We start from the raw sequence: 18,908 nt of genomic DNA on the forward strand, positions 1-18,908 counted from the left end.
TGATCGGAGAAAGATCAATTTGATATCTAACCGTCAATTGACTAGTTAAATTGGATGCCTGCCTAGGGTTAAATAATTGGGATTGATAAAGACATAACAAGTTCTAGCCGGCTTCGTTGAATTAGATTTGGCGTCACAAAAAAATGGATGAAATTATCTACAATAGATGTTTCCAACCCAAGCTTGCTTCTCCATAATTCGGCATCCTCATTTGTCATAATTCGTAAAGAGATGACGAAACGAGCGACGCTTGATCGAATGGATTCATATTACGTTAGCATGTTGCATGATTCAAGTGTTGCGCTGTGTGGTGCTGACCTTGACAAACTCCTCTTCCCTCCGCTCTTAATCGTGTAGAAGCGGCACATGGGGGGGCGGCAGAATTTTCCACACCCATGCCAAAGCAATGCAAGACCAAGATCCTATAAATGGAAACCCAAAGCCCAAATGACCCTCTCACTTCTCTCCCTCTCTCATTTTTGTGGAGTTCAAAGAAGCTCAGAAAGCACATCACAGAGGAGACAGAGCAGGGGGCGACCTGACCAATTTTAGAACACACAAAGAAGAGATCAAGGGAGGAAGGAAGGGAAAAAATGGTGAGCAAAATGAACATGCTTGTGTTGATGGTGTTCCTAGGAGCCTCGATCCGGTGTTGCAGCGCTCAGACGACGCATGTGGTCGGCGATTCGCTCGGGTGGGTCGTCCCGCCCGGCGGTGCGATAGCCTACTCCACTTGGGCCGCCAACGAGACCTTCGTCGTGGGCGACACTCTCGGTACGAGTTCTTCACTAACATCTGCATTCTGTTCTTGTTTTCTTCCCGCCCTACAAGGGACTTTTGAAGTATAACTTTAGTATATGCTAGTTACAGCTCCATTAAGTTTTGCTTCATCGTCTTCAAGCTCTATTGAAAAGTGACGATAATCATGAAATCGTCGAGACTGATACTATGAACAATGATTTATCCTTCCACCTAAAGGCGTAAACGTTCTGCGCAATGCGTTATTTCGAGCACATTTTCGCTCGGTTGCAGCGAACACTCATATGTGTCCGGTTCTATGCAGTTTTCAATTTCACGACCCAAGAACACGATGTGGCCAAGGTGACAAAGGCAGCATTCGACAGCTGCGACTCCACGAGCCCCATCTCGCTCCAGACTGACGGGCCGGCGAGCATCGCCCTCAACCAATCCGGCGAGCACTTCTTCATCTGCACAATCGGCCAACACTGCAGCCGTGGCCAAAAGCTTGGGATTAACGTGAGCACTGCCTCGGCTCCAGCCCCGGCCCCAACAACTACACCACCACCACCACCGGCTGCTTCTGCACCAGCACCAGCAACCACCCCGACAAGGTCACCGGTGACTTACACTGTGGGTGAAAATGTTGGATGGAATGTGCTTGCCAACACCACTCAGGCCTATGAGCTCTGGGCTGCCAACAAGACCTTCATGGTTGGTGACATTTTAGGTGAGTCTATTCCTATTCTTATCTATATTAGAGAGCATTACATTTTGAATCACGAGTTTTTATTTAACCGCTCATTCTTAAATCGGTGATAGTGATCCCATGAAATATACAATCAAATATATGGTGCCAAAGAAAGATCTATACCTATCGTATGAAATAAAGTTATTTTCTCAAGTTTCCAAACTAAAAATATAGTTGGATTTGATTTCCTAAAAGTCTATAACTTAGCATAGACAAATACCATTGAACATATTAAAATAGACATTGATTTGGCTATTAACTATAATGCCATTCATTTTGTGTATGCAGTGTTTAACTTTGTCAACGGAACACAAAACGTCGCCGAGATTACCAAATCAGCATTCGACTCCTGCAACACCACCTCCCCTATCTCTGTCTCCACGGTCCCGCCAGTCAGAATCACCCTTACCACCCTCGGCGAGCACTTCTACACATCCACCTACCCAAACCGCTGCTCCCTCGGCCAGAAGCTCGCCATCAACGTTACCGGCAGCTCCGCCACAACTCCATCACCGTCTCCCACTACCACCCCATCGTCACCGTCCCCAGCCTCCACCCCCACCCCATCGTCGCCATCCCCCGCTACCCCTCCGTCGTCCACCGCCACACCGCCCTCCACCTCTACTAGTCCTCCTCCACCTACTACCACCACCACACCTCCAACAACCTCCACCACCCCTCCTCCGCCGGGGAATTCCGCCGCCTCTTTGAGCGTCACTGGCTTGTTTTCAGGGATTCTATCGATTGCCGTAGTGTTGTTGTACTAGATTAACTAAGTGATCTATTTCCTACCTTTCTTTACACGGTTGTTATGACTCGTTTTCGTGAGTTGCTTTTCTGGAATTGAGACACTTACTTATTGATTGTGATTGATTTTATACAATAAAATCTTTTTTTTTCCGTGAACTACGTACTAGACTAGCTAGATACCTAAATGTGAACTCAGCTCAGTTTTGTCAAACCTTCTGAAGTCAATGTTGTCGACCAGCTGATCTAGCAAAGATTCAACATCTCGCTTTGACCCGGCGCCAAAATTTGAGCAGTTGAACTACCCAATCACAGATCGACAGATGTGCTTGCGATTAGCAAAGGACGGTCCAATCACACATTCAACCAAAACAAACCCTCACGAAACTCTCGCGAGTAATTATGGTTATCTGCTAACGATGTCATGAAAGGTTGCTAAAAGAAGTCCTTGTGATTTAACTGGGTCATTGGTTGTGCTTCCTGTCGTCTGCTTGCATCCAAAGAGAGCAAAACAAATGTACTTTGCCTTGTACCACCCTCAATGAAAAAAAAATATCCGAAAAATAAAATTTTAAATATATTATTCTAAAATTGATCACCCGTATTGCTTAAAATGATTAATTAATGAAAAATATAATCATTATCAATAATAATTTATATCTAAATATTTTCATAGATAATAAAAATAAATTTCATTCATTCATTTTTAGAAGCGATACAAGTGATCGTTTTCAGAAAAATGTTTTCCAAATCTTTTATTTTTCGCGAAATAAATGGAGCCTTAAAGTGTTAATTAAATCGCAAAGGCAATTAAAGGGTGATATTTTTATTTAATCACACAAGTTCGACTCCTTCTGGGTCTAACCTATTGCAGGATAGATCACATGAAAGTTATTTCTCATGAATCTCACTATTTATAAGAGCCTATGTAGCGTTAATGCCATTAGAAATTTGCCGACTTTTATCTATTTTCCTTTCTTAATGTTCTCTCTCTCTCTCTCTCTCTCTCTCTCTCTCTCTCTCTCTCTCTCTCTCTCTCTCTCTCTCTCTCTCTCTCTCTCTCTCTCTTATGGACTTCTTCTTCTTCTTCAAATCACTCTCTCTCTCTCTCTCTCTCTCTCTTATGGACTTCTTCTTCTTCTTCAAATCATTTCTTATTCCTCCATCGTCTTCATCCTCCCTCCGGCATCTCTTAAAAATAAAAATGATCGTGAGCATTTCCCGCAAACCGAGCGCGCCTATGACAATTAACGCATGAGTTAAAACATTTTACCGGATGACCATCTAAAATAGCAGAATATCAGTTACAATCAATTAGGACCAATCAAGCAAAGTATACGGAATCTCCAAAATATATTTCTAACAATATCAATGAAACTGTTTCTATTAAACAGTAGAGAAGAGTCCAACTGATGTAGTGTCCGAGAGTCACCATATACTTGCTAAACCAATGACTATATACATATGCTTAGATATCTCACATGATTTGAAATTTCCTATGGTTTTTAAATAAAAGCCTTGAAGGGCGCCACGTGCCAATGCCCACACGACAAATTTCGAATGAATTTGCTAGGGACACGCAAAGCAAACTTGGGTAATTTGTTCTTTGGCAATAAGTGGCCGACGTCCCAAAAAGATGGTTGGAATTTTATCCAGACCAGAGAGAGAGAGAGAGGCAGCGACCCCTTTGGACAATTACAACGATGGCCGATTGACGATGACCATTGCTCTCAAAGCTAGAAAATTCGTGTACGTTTAGCTTCATCACATCCGGTTAAAAATATGGCACGTGGCCTTATGAAATCTGAGCACGTCCTAGATTGTTTTTATAAGATCAGATGGTCAAAATGTGTGAATGGTTCGTAAAGAGGACCGTGTAATGATAAATTTCGCAAAAGGGTGTGGATTGAATCAGTCTTTGCCACGTTTTCACTCATGCCTATGACACTCATTCTTATCTTGATTCGCATTTCTATAAATAGCCAAAGGAGCTGCATCGGTTTCAGATCATCCTATGCAGTTCCCACTTCCCAGTTATCAGAAGTTGCAGTTGTGAAAGAAGATTTGAGTGTGTCGAAGCGTTTTGGATTCAAGAGAAGAGACTCAGTGATTTGGTCAGGGACGACCTGGTGAACACACTTGGGAGAAAAGATGGGGAGAGGTGTCGTTTTCGCCAGTTGCCTAATTGTTGCAATGCTAGCTTGCCTAGGAGGTGCGGCAGCGACGCAGTACGTCGTGGGCGGTAGCCAAGGTTGGACTGCGCCGCCAAACATCACGGTCGGGTATTATGACGAGTGGGCCGCCGGCATACCTTTTACTGGCGGAGACATTTTAAGTAAGCATTCATCTACTTATTTTCCCTCTCAGTAACATGTTTACTCTCATCCGTTAGATATGCATATGAACAGCTTCATGTCAGCTCATATTGGCGTTTAAATTAACTGGACATTAATCGACTGTCTTTATAAAATTCAAGGAGTGAAAACGTGAGAATGCATATCGATTCTACATCTTTTCTTATCGTGTCACATCATGCTTGTGATTTTGAAACCTTCTTTATGGTGCAGAGTTTGTGTGGAATGGGACACACAACGTCGCGAATGTATCAAGAGAAGAATACGACAGCTGCACAAAAGTGAGCTCGGTTTTTCAGGGTGGCGATGCATTCAGTTACCCACTTCCAGCAGATGCGAATGGCCTGTATTACTTCATTTGCACCGTCGATTCCCACTGCCAGAACGGGCAGAAGCTTGCCATTACTGTTGTAAGCCCAACACCAACTGAGTCACAGAATAGCTCGGCTTCCCCGACCGCCGTCGGTGCCTTATCCGTGCTAGTTCTCTTATCATCAAGCATTGTCTCGACGTTTATGAACTAGATTTGGGTCATAGAGGCGGACCATATTGTAATTTTCTTGTTCTGATTGTTCATATTCTTGTCTTTGTATGGAATAAAAAGAGTGTCCTGTATGTTTTAGTGAGCCTTCGTAATTGATTAGCTCACAGGCAAACAGTGATGTTAGCTTTCTTAATCAATGAAGCTCCTTAGTTTAAGCACGTCCATTTGTCAACAAAGCAAAGTTCGTTCCTTTTTTGTCTGAGATTTGGTTGGGAGCCGACTCGGGTTCATCTGAGTCGTTAAAAACATCTTAATTTCCGATTCTAAACATTCTCTTTCTTTCCCCGCCATGGTTGCTGCATGGAGTGAGATGAACTCTGCAGCCTTTCATCGGCACAAATAAGGGCAAAAGTGTCAAAAAAATCCTAAACCTTTTGCATTTGTGCCAATTTAATCCTAAACCTTTTTTTGGTGCCAATTCAATCCTAAACCTTTTGCATTTGTGCCAATTTAGTCCTAAACCTTTTTTTAGTGCCAATTTAGTCCTAAACCTTTTACATTGGTGCCAATTCAGTCTTAAACCTTTTGCATTTGTGTCAATTCAGTCCTAAACATTTTGTATTGATGCCAATTCAGTCCTAAACCTTTTTGAGCTAAATTAACCGGAAGGAATAAATTGGTACTAATACAAAAGGTTTAGGACTGAATTGGCACCAATGCAAAAGATTTAGGACTTAATTGGCACCAAAAAAAGGTTTAGGACTCAATTGGCACCAATATAAAAGGTTTAGGACTGAATTGACACCAATATAAAAGATTTAGGACTGAATTGGCACCAAAAAAAGGTTTAGGACTCAATATGCACAAATGCAAAAGGTTTAGGACTGAATTGGCACCGAAAAAAGGTTTAGGACTAAATTGGCACCACTGTAAAAGGTTTAGGACTTTTTTGACACTTTTCCCCACAAATAAGTCCTTAGCGCCTGGGCATGCATTTTTTAGGGACTTAAATGCAACTCGGGGTAACTGGTTGGGACATGAGAGGATTTTTAGCTTAGGCGTTCGAGGTTACACGTTTGACTCCTATCAACTACGTGCAAATTACTCTAAATTAGGGCTATTTGCGCAGGCCAAAGGCCTGAGCTGGCAATGGCCACTAGGCCGTCCTTGCCCAAGCATGGCTTGGCCCAGCCCAATTGGGCCCGAGCCCAGCAAGGGGCCAAGCCGGGCCGGGCCCACTTGGAGGCACAGCCCCTTCTCACTCCGGCCAATGGTCAGGCTCTGGCGTAGGTGGCCGGGCCAATTTTTGGAAGATGTTCCACATCATGGACCTCCCCAATGGAGAGAAAAAGCCCGTCTGCATATGGTATGTGCTGCGAGAAATTATCCACGAAATCTGGTGGTGGGACTGGACAGGCCACTTGAAGAGGCAGCGAGACAAACATCTTGCTTGGATGGATGAGGCCGCTGCAAAAAGCCACACCGGAACTCCGTTCAACGACGACAAGGCCCGGGTTCTATGTCTCATTGCAAAGTACAAAAGTGGTCGAGGTACTCTTTAGGCTCGCCCAAGATCTGAGGTTCGTCGACCTCGTGCGAGGGGCGTCTCGACCAAATTACAAAAGAGTTCCAAGGACCATAAACACCAGGCATTATAAGGGTATGTACCAAGAGAAAAGAGCAGAATTTGTTGCAGCTGCTATCAGCAAGTAATTTGAGTCTCGTTGACTTCCAATACATGGATCAACCAAATGAATTATGCCTACTGTTGTGTCACGGGCCACTGGATAGACCAGACTGGGTGTTACATCATTGTACTCTGTCGTTAAAAAGCATCTGTATCCATACAATCAGATAATATTTATGCGAAAATCTATGTCTTTGGCATTTCGAACGATGTATTTTTATTATTTTGCATGATGCCATTGTCAGCACACCGGTTGCTAGGAGTATGGTCACACAGATGAGGCCGGTTTGCAATGGCCGATTCTTTCATGTACGCTGCGTTTGCCCTCTTATCAATCTTTGCGTGCAAGATGGCATTAAAAGAATTTTTTGAATCTGTAACTTGTACATGCCGATGGGTTCACTACAGAGACTCCGTCACCCCAAGAGTACGACAGATGGAGATGCTGTGCATGGAACAAGGAAGGGAGCCCCAAAAGGTTCCTTTAGACGTGAAAACCAGGAGAAGTTCCAGCTATTTGATGTTATAGAAGGCCTCCGATCAGATAGATGTGTTGACGTCATTTTCCTTCTGTTACACCGAGGCCGCCGGTATTCAGCGACCGATTGCAAGATGATTGGAGTGTTGTTGAACTATTTAGAGACTTCTTAAAGCTCGATCACGAGTGACCATCCATCGATGTTAAATTTATGTCTTGAGTTTGAACCCGCTTTGGAGGACATAGACCTATCGGTATTGCAGAGATGATTAGGAGTTCAAGGAAATCTTTCTTTAATGGGTTAATACCACGAAAAATCCCAAACTGGTATACCTGTAATAAATTTATCACAAATTAATTTTTTGACCACCAAAAATCCCAAACTGATACAGTTATGATAAATTTAACCTAAACTAATTTTTTTATCACAAAAAACCCCAAACTGGTACAACTATGGCAAATTTATTCTAAACTAATTTTTTGATCATCAAAAACCCCAAAGCTGGTACACTTATGATAAATTTACCCTCCGTAAAATTGGATTAATACCATGAAAAATCACAAATTGGTAAACTTATGAAAAATGGAGGGGTAAAGCCCCAAATTGGTACACCTATCAATTGTTACGTGCCATCCAACTCGATAATTTAATGGGGAAACAAACGGAAAGTAAATTTGTCACAGATGTATCGATTTGGAGTTTTTTGTGATCAAAAAATTAGTTTTTAGTAAATTTATCATATGTATATCAGTTTTGAAATTTTCGTGGTATTAACCTTTCTTTAATCCAAATCGACGGTGAGAAATGATTTTGAAATAGAGAAGTTGCTGATTTGTTTTTATCTATGGGCACAAAGGATTCGTTTCTTTTGTTGGAGAAGATATACGTCTCGGTTTGACCGTTTTGACCAATCGAGAATTTTGAATTACTTTTTCTAGCAAAAAAAAGAATTTTGAATTCTTTAAAGATTGTGCAGTTGTACGGTGGAGCACTGCACTAATCCGCATAAAAGGACGTCATCGAGGTCACCTTATTGGCCGCGCGAAGAGTCCTTAACAAACGAGAAAGTATTCGGTGGTTGCTAACCACCAGATCATAGGCTGACATGGCATGCATTTTTTTTTTGCGAAACCCAATCACAAATTGACACGTGTCAATGACGCGGACAAATAAAAAAAATGCAGGAGTGACGTATTCGGTGGTTCCTCCTCGCCGTGAACGAGGAGGACAGGAAGAGAGAGAAACAAATCAGGACAGATTTTTTTATTTTTTACTTGTCCACGTCATTGCCACGTGTTAATTTGTGATTGGGTTTCGTCAAAATATGTATGCCACGTCAGCTTATGACATGGTGATTAGCAACCACTGAATACTTTCTAACAAACAGACTGCTATTTGTGTTTTTGTGTTTTACATCCAATTGAGTTGCTTATTTATAAACGTTTTGAGTTTAGACTTAATTTAGGTGTGGAATACACTCGAGCATATGAGCGACTGTAATTTTGATTCTCCGATTGCTCTTTCGGTGAAATAGGTACCGACACTCGGACAGAACTATGTAAACTTTTGGTGTCGTTTATCATTTCTTGTTTATTTCTTAGGTGATTTTACATTGATTGAATTGGAAGATCATTTTCGCGTTAACTTTATAACAATCGACCAAACGAGTTTTGTCATTCATCTACCTGTTTTCGCAATAACTGGCGGAAGGTAACGATTTTTTCGGCACAGTCATTATTGCCACCAAGGAGAAACTGCTCAAGTACTTCAATGAAATTCCTCCTTTTTTCTGGTATCTATGTGTTTGGATCCGAGATTCATATAGAGAGGCTTGGAGTGTCACTTGCTCAATATTACGAGAATTCGTGCCTTGGTTATTTCAATGATGTTTAATAAGTATTGGCAATGATGCGGAGCTAGCTAGGCAATTTCTGGGGGAAAATTATCAAAAAAATCATAAACCTATTGTAATCTCTGGCGCCGCCGGCACTAACATGAACAATTTTTATTATGAATTTTTTATTAGTATTTTATTTTTTCTCTCTTTTTTTGCCTTTTTTTGTCTTTTCATTATGGCTGGCGAGGTCGCCGGCGAGGTGGACCTCACCTCCAACCTATACTGGCACAAATGCAAAATATTTAGGACTCAATTAGCAAAAATAAAAAGATTAATGACTAAATTGGCATAATTACAATAGGCTTAGGATTTTTTTTTGTAATTTCCTCTTGGGCATATAAACTGCTCGATACATTGCGCCGAATTCCCTATACACTGGATTTGAAAGTCATCCGGCTCCAAAGATAAAACTAGTGGGCAATGATGGTCCATTACCCTCCGCGTCCGCCAATTGCCCCACGACATTTCACGAATGAACCGTGGTCAAATTTGTTCTTTGACAATTACTAGCCCACGCCCCCAAAAAGATGTTTGGAACTTCATCCAGATAAGAAAGAGACAGACACCAGCAGCTACCACTTTGGACAACAACAAAAATGGCCGATTGACGATGACAATTTACTCTCAAAGGTACAAAGTTGGCGTACGTTTAGCTTCGTCACACCCGATTCAAAGATGGCACCTGGCATCGTCAAATTGTCAGCATGTCCTAGATTGCTTTTATGTAACCAAATGGCCAAAATCTCTGAATGATTCCAAAAGAAGACCAAGCCAAGGTATGTTTCGCCAAAAGATGTCCTAGATTGCTTTTATATAACCGAATGGTCAAAATCTCTGAATAATTCCAAAAGAAGACCAAGTAAAGGTATGTTTGCCAAAAGATATACGCATCGAATCATCAGTTTTTTGCCACCTTTTCACTCGGGAGGTTTTGATATTCATTCTTATCTTGATTCCCATCGCTACAAATACCCCCAAAGAGCTGCCTTAGCTTCAAACCACCCTACACACTTTCGCACCCATCAGAAGTTGCAATTGTGAAAGAAGATTCGAGGGTATTGAATCGTTTTGGATTTAAGAGGGGGAGACTCGCAATTTGGAAGAAAAGATGGGGAGAGGCGTCGTATTGGCGGGTTTCTTGGTCGTCGCAATGCTGGCTTGCCTCGGAGGTGCGGCGGCGACAGAGTATGTAGTCGGCGATAGCCGAGGTTGGACCACGTCGAACATCACTGTTGGGTATTACGGCGAGTGGGCCGCCAACAAAACTTTCAGGGGCGGCGACTCTTTGAGTAAGCATTCGTCTACTTATTTTCCTTCTTAGGAACATGCTTAGTATCCTCACTTAGATATGCAGATGAACAAATTCATGTCCACATCTTAGTTCGCTTGCTTGATGCTGACGATATACTTCTGTCAGAAAATTATATTGGTGTTTAGATTTACTTGGACAGTAATCAACATAAATCGATAATCTTTCTAAAATTGGAGGAGTCAAAACGTGACAATTCATATCAATTTTAATTCTTCTTTTCTCGTGTCATATTATACTCATAATTGTTAAACCCTCTCCATAATGCAGAGTTTGTATGGAATGGGATGCACAATGTCGCGATCGTATCAAGAGAAGAATACGACAACTGTACTAAAGTGACCTCGTATTTCTATGGCGGCGAAGCCTTTATGTACACATTGCCAGATAACGCAAGTGGCTCATACTATTTCATCTCCACCTTTGATGCTGATTGTGAGAACGGGTTGAAGCTAGCCATCAACGTCGTTAGCCTGAGCCCGACCGAGTCACCGAATAGCTCGGCTTCCCCAATCACCGCCGGCGCCTTGTCTGTGCTGGTTCTCGTATCATCAAGCATCATCGCAATGTTTATGAACTAGATTTGGGTCATAGGGGAGGAGGATCATGAATTTTCCTTTTTTAGCTCGTGTTAATTTGGTTGTTCATTGGTCATTGGTCATTCATATTTATGTATTGTATGGAATAAAAAGAGGGTCCTGTAAGTTTTAGATGGCAGTGATGCTAGCCTTCTCGATTTTCAAATAAGTTCGTCCCTCCCTTGTTCGACGAACATCGCCCATTTTCCCCTTTTCCTTTCTGAAACTTGGTTGGGAGCCGACTCAAATTCATGGGAGTCGTTAAAATTCGGTTGGTCCATGTCGTATGGAACTCACAATATCTTAAAGCTTACGAAAAACGAAACCCGGTGTCTCTCTTGATTGGTCCTGATCTCGTATATAACTTTCAAACACTTAGGTTCCGCCGCCGGTCGCCGGTCGCCGGCCACCGCCGGACGCCGGACGTTATCGTGCTTAATTATGATCGGACAATACCCTCATTTTAAATATTTATCCAGATTTCGACTACAACGGGACGCATAGTTTCGCTGCTGTATCGAAAGAAGACTACGACAGTTGTGCCAAGGTTTCTCCCATTGCTAAAGGGTCCAGTGGCCTGGGCTACGGATACAGACTCCCGAGAAAGGCCGGAATGTACTACTTCATTTGCACGATGGACAACCACCGCGAGGCCGGCCAGAAGCTGGCCGTCAACGTCACCTCTGCCACCTCTGCCGGCTTCGCGACATCGTCGCCGCCGTCGACTTTCGGCGCCCTCTTGATGGTTGTCTGCACTTTTGCCTTGTTTCTGCGCGGCCATTGAAATGTCAATTCATATTCATGTATGTTTTGTTCAATCTTGCATGGCTCTTTTGTTATGTGTTGAGAAGATACAAACCTTGCACGTATCGCTCAATCTCCTTTCAAGAATCAATTTTGTATTCTTGTCTTCTTCAATCTTGCATAGCTCTTCGTATGTATTGAGAGGCATCCGACTTTCCTATTTGAAGTCTCAATCTTTACACGTTCGCTCAATCCCCTTCTCAAGAAATGCATGGAAGTTGTCCTTTTGAGTTACCCAAGGGAAGGGAGCTGATGTTGATACCCTGTTCGTCCGCGCTTCTCGCCGTCCTCAAGAAATGCAGCAGCATCAAACACCTTCACCAAGTCCACGCTCAAGCCATCGCCAGTGGCCTCCTCGCTGCCGCTGACCCGAGCCCCGTCCTCGCCCGCATCCTCTTCGCGTTCACCGCCCTCGTCCATGCTCCCTCTCTCCTCTCGAGCCCAAGTACCGAGGCATCAGCGAGCTACACCTCCTCGGTGTTCAAAGCCATCGCAGTAACATGTTCCCTCTCAGTAACATGTTTACTCTCATCCGTTAGATATGCATATGAACAGTTTCATGTCAGCTCATATTGTGATGTAGAACAGTTAGCCTGTGATTATCTTGAACAATGTGATCGCCGTAATCATCGGAAATCTCGGCAGTTTTTCTGATTTTGGGGAAAACAACCATTCAAGCAGTTTCCTATATTATCATTTAGGCAGTTTCCTATATTATCAGTTAGGCAGTTTCCTATATTACCAGTAAGGCAGTTTCCTATATTACCATTCAGGCAGTTTCTTCAGGCAGTTTCTTTAATTATTCGGTTTCCATTAGTATTAGGAGTCCTATCTCTATATATAAGATGTCCGTCTTGTAATCAAGAGCACAGTATTATTGAATAAAAATTTCGAGTTTTTTGGAGTTGTTCCAAATTTACGCTTCTCTCTGCGTCATTTGGTATCAGAGCAGGTTTCTCCTGTGACGATGGTGAATAACGTGAATGTCAATCTCCTCGCAGCTGAGGGCCGTGAGAACGAGCCTATTACGCGGGCTGAGTTCAATCAGTTCGTGGATCAAACCGATCGGAGGTTCCAAGAGATCCTTGATGCCATCCAGCGTTTGTCCACAAACCATGCGCCTGGCGTTCTTCCAGCCGAGCGAATTCCTGTCGTTCGTGATCCCGAAGATGCTATGGGGCGTGGAGGAATTCCCCGACATAGGCGTCAAGACTATGTCGAGGATACGGAAGACGAAAAATGATGATTTCCAGGAGATGCAGATTCGTGGTGGTCGCCGATACAGGGGACTCCAGGAGGAGCATGTTCGTGGGAATCGACATCAGGGAGGATATCGACGAGATCCTGAGCAATATCAACTAAAGGTAGATCTCCCTACTTTCAATGGGAATTTGGATATTGAAGATTTCCTTGATTGGCTTTGGGAGGTCGAGAAATTCTTCGACGCTATGGATATTGACGAGGATCGCCAAGTGAAACTTGTGGCGTACAAGTTGAAGGGTGGCGCTTCAGCTTGGTGGGAACAAACTCAATTGACGCGACGTCGACAAGGCAAGGCTCCTATTCGATCTTGGGGTCAGATGAAACAGAAGTTGAAGAAGAGGTTCCTCCCAACGGACTATGAGCAACTGTTATTTCAGCAATTCCAAAATTGCCGACAATCGAATAGATCGGTCCAAGCTTATACGGAAGAGTTCCTTCGACTCTCCGCTCGTAATAACCTGGATGAGTCCGAGGCACAACAAACTGCTAGGTACATTAATGATTTGCGACTTAATATTCAGGATCGGGTTTCTTTGCATCGACTATTCTCTGTCGAAGACGCCCAGGATATGGCGCGAAAAATTGAGGTGCAATTGGAGAGGACTAGCCTTAGTACTCGTGGTAGCAATTATTCGGGTCGTGGGTCATTCGGGAAAGGAAGACAGCCTGATATTGCAAGTTCTAGTCAACAAACACCTGATTCGAGCCGAGTTCCAGGGGGTACTAGTGGGACGCCTAAGGAAGCAGTCGCAACAAACAATCGCACTCCCAATTATAATACCCAGAATCCATATGCCAAGCCCCAACCGATCAGGTGCTACAAGTGTAACGAGTTAGGCCATCGTTCCAGCAATTGTCCTCGTCGTAGAATGGCCAATATCGTTGAACATGACGAAGATGTGTATGAGGAAGATTGGGAAAAGGAAAAAGAAGTGGGAGTGGAAGATGAAGTGGGTGAGCAAGTTAATTGTGTAGTGCGTCGTCTATTGCTTACTCCGCGGACAGAAGATACCCAGCGGAATCAGCTTTTTCGCGCTCGCTGTACTGTCAACAACAAAGTATGCGATATCATTATTGACAGCGGAAGTTGCGAGAACATAGTGTCAAAGGCCTTGGTGGATCACTTGCAACTAAAGACGGAGCCGCATCCCGCGCCCTACACGATCGGGTGGATACGCAAGGGAGCAGAACTTAAGGTAAACCAATTATGCCGTTTGCCTATTTCAATCGGAAAATCATATCAAGATACTATTGTCTGTGATGTTGTGGAGATGGATGCGTGTCATGTTTTACTGAGTCGACCATGGCAATATGATGTTGATGCTACACACCGAGCTAGGGAAAATACGTATTCTTTTGTATGGAAAATGACTAAAATTACTTTGAGACCGAAGAGTAATTCCCCTCAGATTGTGAAGAAGCAGAATGCAGGGGTTATGATGAACATCTGAAAGCGTGAAGGGATGTATATGATTGTGGACAAGGGCAATCAGCAAGTTGTGGTTCGTGTTCCCGACATTCTTAAGCCCTTATTAAAGGTATTCAGTGATGTTATGCCTGAGGATTTACCTGACGGATTACCTCCTTTGAGGGATATCCAGCATGAGATTAATTTTCTTCCAGGTGCTAGTCTTCCTAATTTGCCGCATTATCGAATAAATCCGAAGGATAATCAGATTCTACAGGAGCAGGTGGGAGAGCTCCTTCGAAAGGGCTTCTTGCGTGAAAGCAAAAATCCATGTGCAGTTCCTGCGCTTCTCACGCCAAAGAAAGACGGCACCATGCGTATGTGTGTAGACAGTCGTGCCATTAACCGGATTACTGTCAAGTATCGATTTCCGATTCCACGACTTGATGATATGCTAGACAGACTTTCTGGATCACGGATTTTTACGAAGATCGACCTTCGAAGTGGATACCACCAAGTTCGCATCCGCCCCGGCGACGAATGGAAAACGGCCTTCAAGACAAGTGCGGGATTGTACGAATGGCTTGTCATGCCGTTTGGACTCACTAACGCACCTAGTACTTTCATGCGTTTGATGACTCAGGTTCTCAAACCTTTTATTGGCAAGTTTGTGGTAGTTTTCTTTGATGATATACTCATATATAGTCCGGATGGGCGTCAACACATGGAGCACTTGAGGGATGTCCTACTAACCTTGCAGTAAAATAAATTGTTCATTAATCTGAAAAAGTGTAGCTTCATGACAGAACGCCTCTTGTTTTTGGGTTTTGTTGTTGGTGCGGATGGACTTCACGTTGATGCAGATAAGGTGGGCGTGATTCGCAATTGGCCGGTTCCCAAGAATGTTGGTGAGGCTCGAAGTTTCCATGGCCTTGCAACATTCTATAGGCGTTTCATTCGAGATTTCAGTACTATTATGGCCCCAATCACTGACTGTTTAAAGAAAGGCAAATTCCATTGGGGAGATGATGCTTCGGCCAGTTTTGCTCTTATAAAAGAAAAGCTCTCCACGGCGCCGGTATTGATGCTCCCTGATTTTGAGAAAGTGTTCGAGCTGGATTGTGATGCTTCCGGCGTCGGGATTGGCGCTGTCCTTTCCCAAGAAGGTAAGCCTATAGCCTTCTTTAGTGAAAAACTTAATGAAGTTCGCCGGCGTTGGTCGACGTATGAGCAGGAATATTATGCTGTCGTGCGAGCTATAAAGCATTGGCAGTCCTATCTTTATCAGCAGGAGTTTGTTCTTAATACCGATCATCAGGCTCTTAAATATATCAAGAGTCAGAAGCACTTAAATCGAATGCATGCACGATGGGTTTCTTTTCTGGAACAATTTAATTTTGTGCTTCGTCACAAAGCAGGCCATTTAAATAAAGTGGCAGATGCGCTGAGTCGACGTGCTGTGACACTCGTGACCATGCGCACTGATGTTGTTGGTTTTGATCACCTATGTTCTCTTTATCCTGAGGATGATGATTTTGGTGAGATATGGGAGAAGTGTTCTGAAACAAGTTGTCATGGCGATATGATAATTCAAGAAAATTTCTTGTTCTTTGGCAATAGATTATGCATTCCACGTGGTTCCTTACGTGAACAACTCATTCGAGAGCTTCATGGTAGTACTCTCGGCGGACATTTGGGGCGAGATAAAGCTATAGCCTTGGTGGAGGAGCGGTACTATTGGCCTCAACTGAAGCGAGACGTGGGACGATTTGTCAGTAAATGCTACATTTGCCAGACCGCTAAGGGCCACTCTCAGAACACTGGTCTTTATTCCTCATTGCCTATTCTTTCGGGTCCTTGGGTAGACATATCGATGGACTTCGTGTTGGGACTTCCTCGCACTCAACGGGGTTTAGATTCTGTTTTCGTGGTGGTTGACCGATTTTCAACGATGGCGCACTTTTCCTGTAGGTACCTATAATAAACTGAAGCATAAGAAGATTGGTCCTTGCCGCATCCTGAAGAAGATCAACGATAATGCCTATATAGTTGAACTTCCGGGTGATCTCAACATTTCCCCTACATTTAATGTGGCAGACTTATTTGAGTATCATGCTTCTGATACACCCCTTTATCCTGATCATAACTCGAGGGCGAGTTTTTCCGAAGAGGGAGGGAATGATGTAGAACAGTTAGCCTGTGATTATCTTGAACAATGTGATCGCCGTAATCATCGGAAATCTCGGCAGTTTTTCTGATTTTGGGGAAAACAACCATTCAAGCAGTTTCCTATATTATCATTTAGGCAGTTTCCTATATTATCAGTTAGGCAGTTTCCTATATTACCAGTAAGGCAGTTTCTTATATTATCATTTAGGCAGTTTCCTATATTACCATTCAGGCAGTTTCTTTAATTATTCGGTTTCCATTAGTATTAGAAGTCCTATCTCTATATATAAGAAGTCCGTCTTGTAATCAAGAGCACAGTATTATTGAATAAAAATTTCGAGTTTTTTGGAGTTGTTCCAAATTTACGCTTCTCTCTGCGTCATTTTGGTGTTTAAATTAACTTGTACATTAATCGACTGTCTTTATAAAATTCAAGGAGTGAAAACATGAGAATGCATATTGATTCTACATCTTTTCTTATCGTGTCACATCATGCTTGTGATTTTGAAACCTTCTTTATGATGCAGAGTTTGTGTGGAATGGGACGCACAACGTCGCGAATGTATCAAGAGAAGAATACGACAGCTGCATAAAAGTGAGCTCGGTTTTTCAGGGTGGCGATGCATTCAGTTACCCACTTCCAGCGGATGCAAATGGCGTGTATTACTTCATTTGCACCGTCGATTCCCACTGCCAGAACGGGCAGAAGCTTGCCATTACTGTTGTAAGCCCAACACCAACTGAGTCACCGAATAGCTCGGCTTCCCCGACCGCCGTCGGTGCCTTATCCGTGCTAGTTCTCTTATCATCAAGCATTGTCTCGATGCTTATGAACTAGATTTGGGTCATAGAGGCGGACCATATTGTAATTTTCCTGTTCTGATTGTTCATATTCGTGTCTTTGTATGGAATAACAAGAGTGTCCTGTATGTTGTAGTGAGCCTTCGTAATTGATTAGCTCACAGGCAAACAGTGATGTTAGCTTTCTTAATCGATGAAGCTCCTTAGTTTAAGCACGTCCATTTGTGAGCAAAGCAAAGTTCGTTCCTTTTTTGTCTGAGATTTGGTTGGGAGCCGACTCAGGTTCATCTGAGTCGTTAAAACATCTTAATTTCCGATTCTAAACATTCTCTTTCTTTCCGGTTCATCTCATCTTGGTAACTGGTTGGGACATGAGAGGATTTTTAGCTTAGGCGCTGGAGGTTACACGTTTGACTCCTATCAACTACGTGCAAATTACTCTAAATTAGGGCTATTTGCGCAGGCCAAATGCCTAAGCTAGCAATGGCCACTAGGCCGTCCTTGCCCAAGCATGGCATGGCCCAGCCCATTTGGGCCCGAGCCCAGAGAGGGGCCGGCCCCATTTGGAGGCACAGCCCCTTCTCACTCGGGCCAATGGTCAGGCTCTGGCGTAGGTGGCCGGGCCAATTTTTGGAAGATGTTCCACATCATGGACCTCTCCAATGGCGAGAAAATGCCGTCTGCATGGTATGTGCTGCGAGAAATTATCCACGAAATCTGGTGGTGGGACTGGACAGGCCACTTGAAGAGGCAGCGAGACAAACATCTCGCTTGGATGGATGAGGCCGCTGCAAAAAGCCACACCGGAACTCCGTTCAAGGACGACAAGGCCCGGGTTCTATGTCTCATTGCACAGTACAAAAGTGGTCGAGGTACCCTTTAGGCTCGCTCAAGATCTGAGGTTCATCGACCTCGTGCGAGGGGCGTTTCGGCCAAATTACAAAAGAGTTCCAAGGACCGTAAACACCAGGCATTATAAGGGTATGTACCAAGAGAAAAGAGCAGAATTTGTTGCGGCTGCTAGCAGCAAGTAATTCGAGTCTCGTTGACTTCCAATATATGGATCAACCAAATGAATTATGCCTACTGTTGTGTCACGGGCCACTGGATAGACCAGACTGGGTGTTACATCATTGAACTCTGTCGTTAAAAAGCATCTGTATCCATACAATCAGACAAATTTTTATCCGAAAATCTATGTCTTTGGCATTTCGAACGATGTATTTTTATTATTTTGCATGATGCCATTGTCAGCACATCAGTTGCTAGGAACATGGTCACACAGATGAGGCCGGTTTGCAATGGCCAATTCTTTCATGTACCCTGCGTTTGCCCTCTTATCAATCTTTGCGTGCAAGATGGCATTAAAAGAATTTTTTGAATCTGTAACTTGTACATGCCGATGGATTCACTACAGAGACTGTGTCACCCGAAGAGTA

The 18,908-nt window shown here is 43.4% G+C and overlaps 3 protein-coding genes across 4 annotated transcripts; all 3 read left to right on the plus strand.

Annotated features, from left to right (window-relative positions):
- Positions 1-451: 451 nt before the first annotated feature.
- On the plus strand, positions 452-2,388 carry LOC115691209 (uclacyanin 1-like). Its single transcript, XM_030617793.2, has 3 exons — positions 452-774; positions 1,064-1,468; positions 1,778-2,388. Exons 1-3 carry the CDS (start codon positions 594-596, stop codon positions 2,254-2,256), a joined length of 1,065 nt encoding a protein of 354 aa, XP_030473653.1. The 5' UTR covers positions 452-593; the 3' UTR covers positions 2,257-2,388.
- A 1,736-nt stretch (positions 2,389-4,124) lies between these two features.
- On the plus strand, positions 4,125-17,597 carry LOC115669557 (mavicyanin-like). 2 transcript variants are annotated; one of them, XM_056306217.1, is made up of 2 exons: positions 4,125-4,571; positions 17,196-17,597. In XM_056306217.1, the coding sequence occupies exons 1-2, from the start codon at positions 4,388-4,390 to the stop codon at positions 17,504-17,506; spliced, it is 495 nt and encodes a 164-aa protein (XP_056162192.1). In that variant the 5' UTR covers positions 4,125-4,387; the 3' UTR covers positions 17,507-17,597. The 2 variants fall into 2 exon arrangements, with proteins under 2 accessions (XP_056162192.1, XP_030473655.2); XM_030617795.2 differs by lacking the exon at positions 17,196-17,597 and adding an exon at positions 4,804-5,292 and having other exon boundaries at positions 4,129-4,571.
- On the plus strand, positions 10,139-11,158 carry LOC130136140 (basic blue protein-like). Its single transcript, XM_056306220.1, has 2 exons — positions 10,139-10,426; positions 10,717-11,158. The coding sequence occupies exons 1-2, from the start codon at positions 10,246-10,248 to the stop codon at positions 11,025-11,027; spliced, it is 492 nt and encodes a 163-aa protein (XP_056162195.1). The 5' UTR covers positions 10,139-10,245; the 3' UTR covers positions 11,028-11,158.
- Positions 17,598-18,908: the final 1,311 nt, after the last annotated feature.

This window comes from Syzygium oleosum, unplaced genomic scaffold (assembly GCF_021117445.2).
Source record: "Syzygium oleosum isolate NSW1041296 unplaced genomic scaffold, Sole_v2.1 Sole_v2.42, whole genome shotgun sequence".
In the NCBI taxonomy this organism is placed as follows: Eukaryota; Viridiplantae; Streptophyta; class Magnoliopsida; order Myrtales; family Myrtaceae; genus Syzygium; species Syzygium oleosum.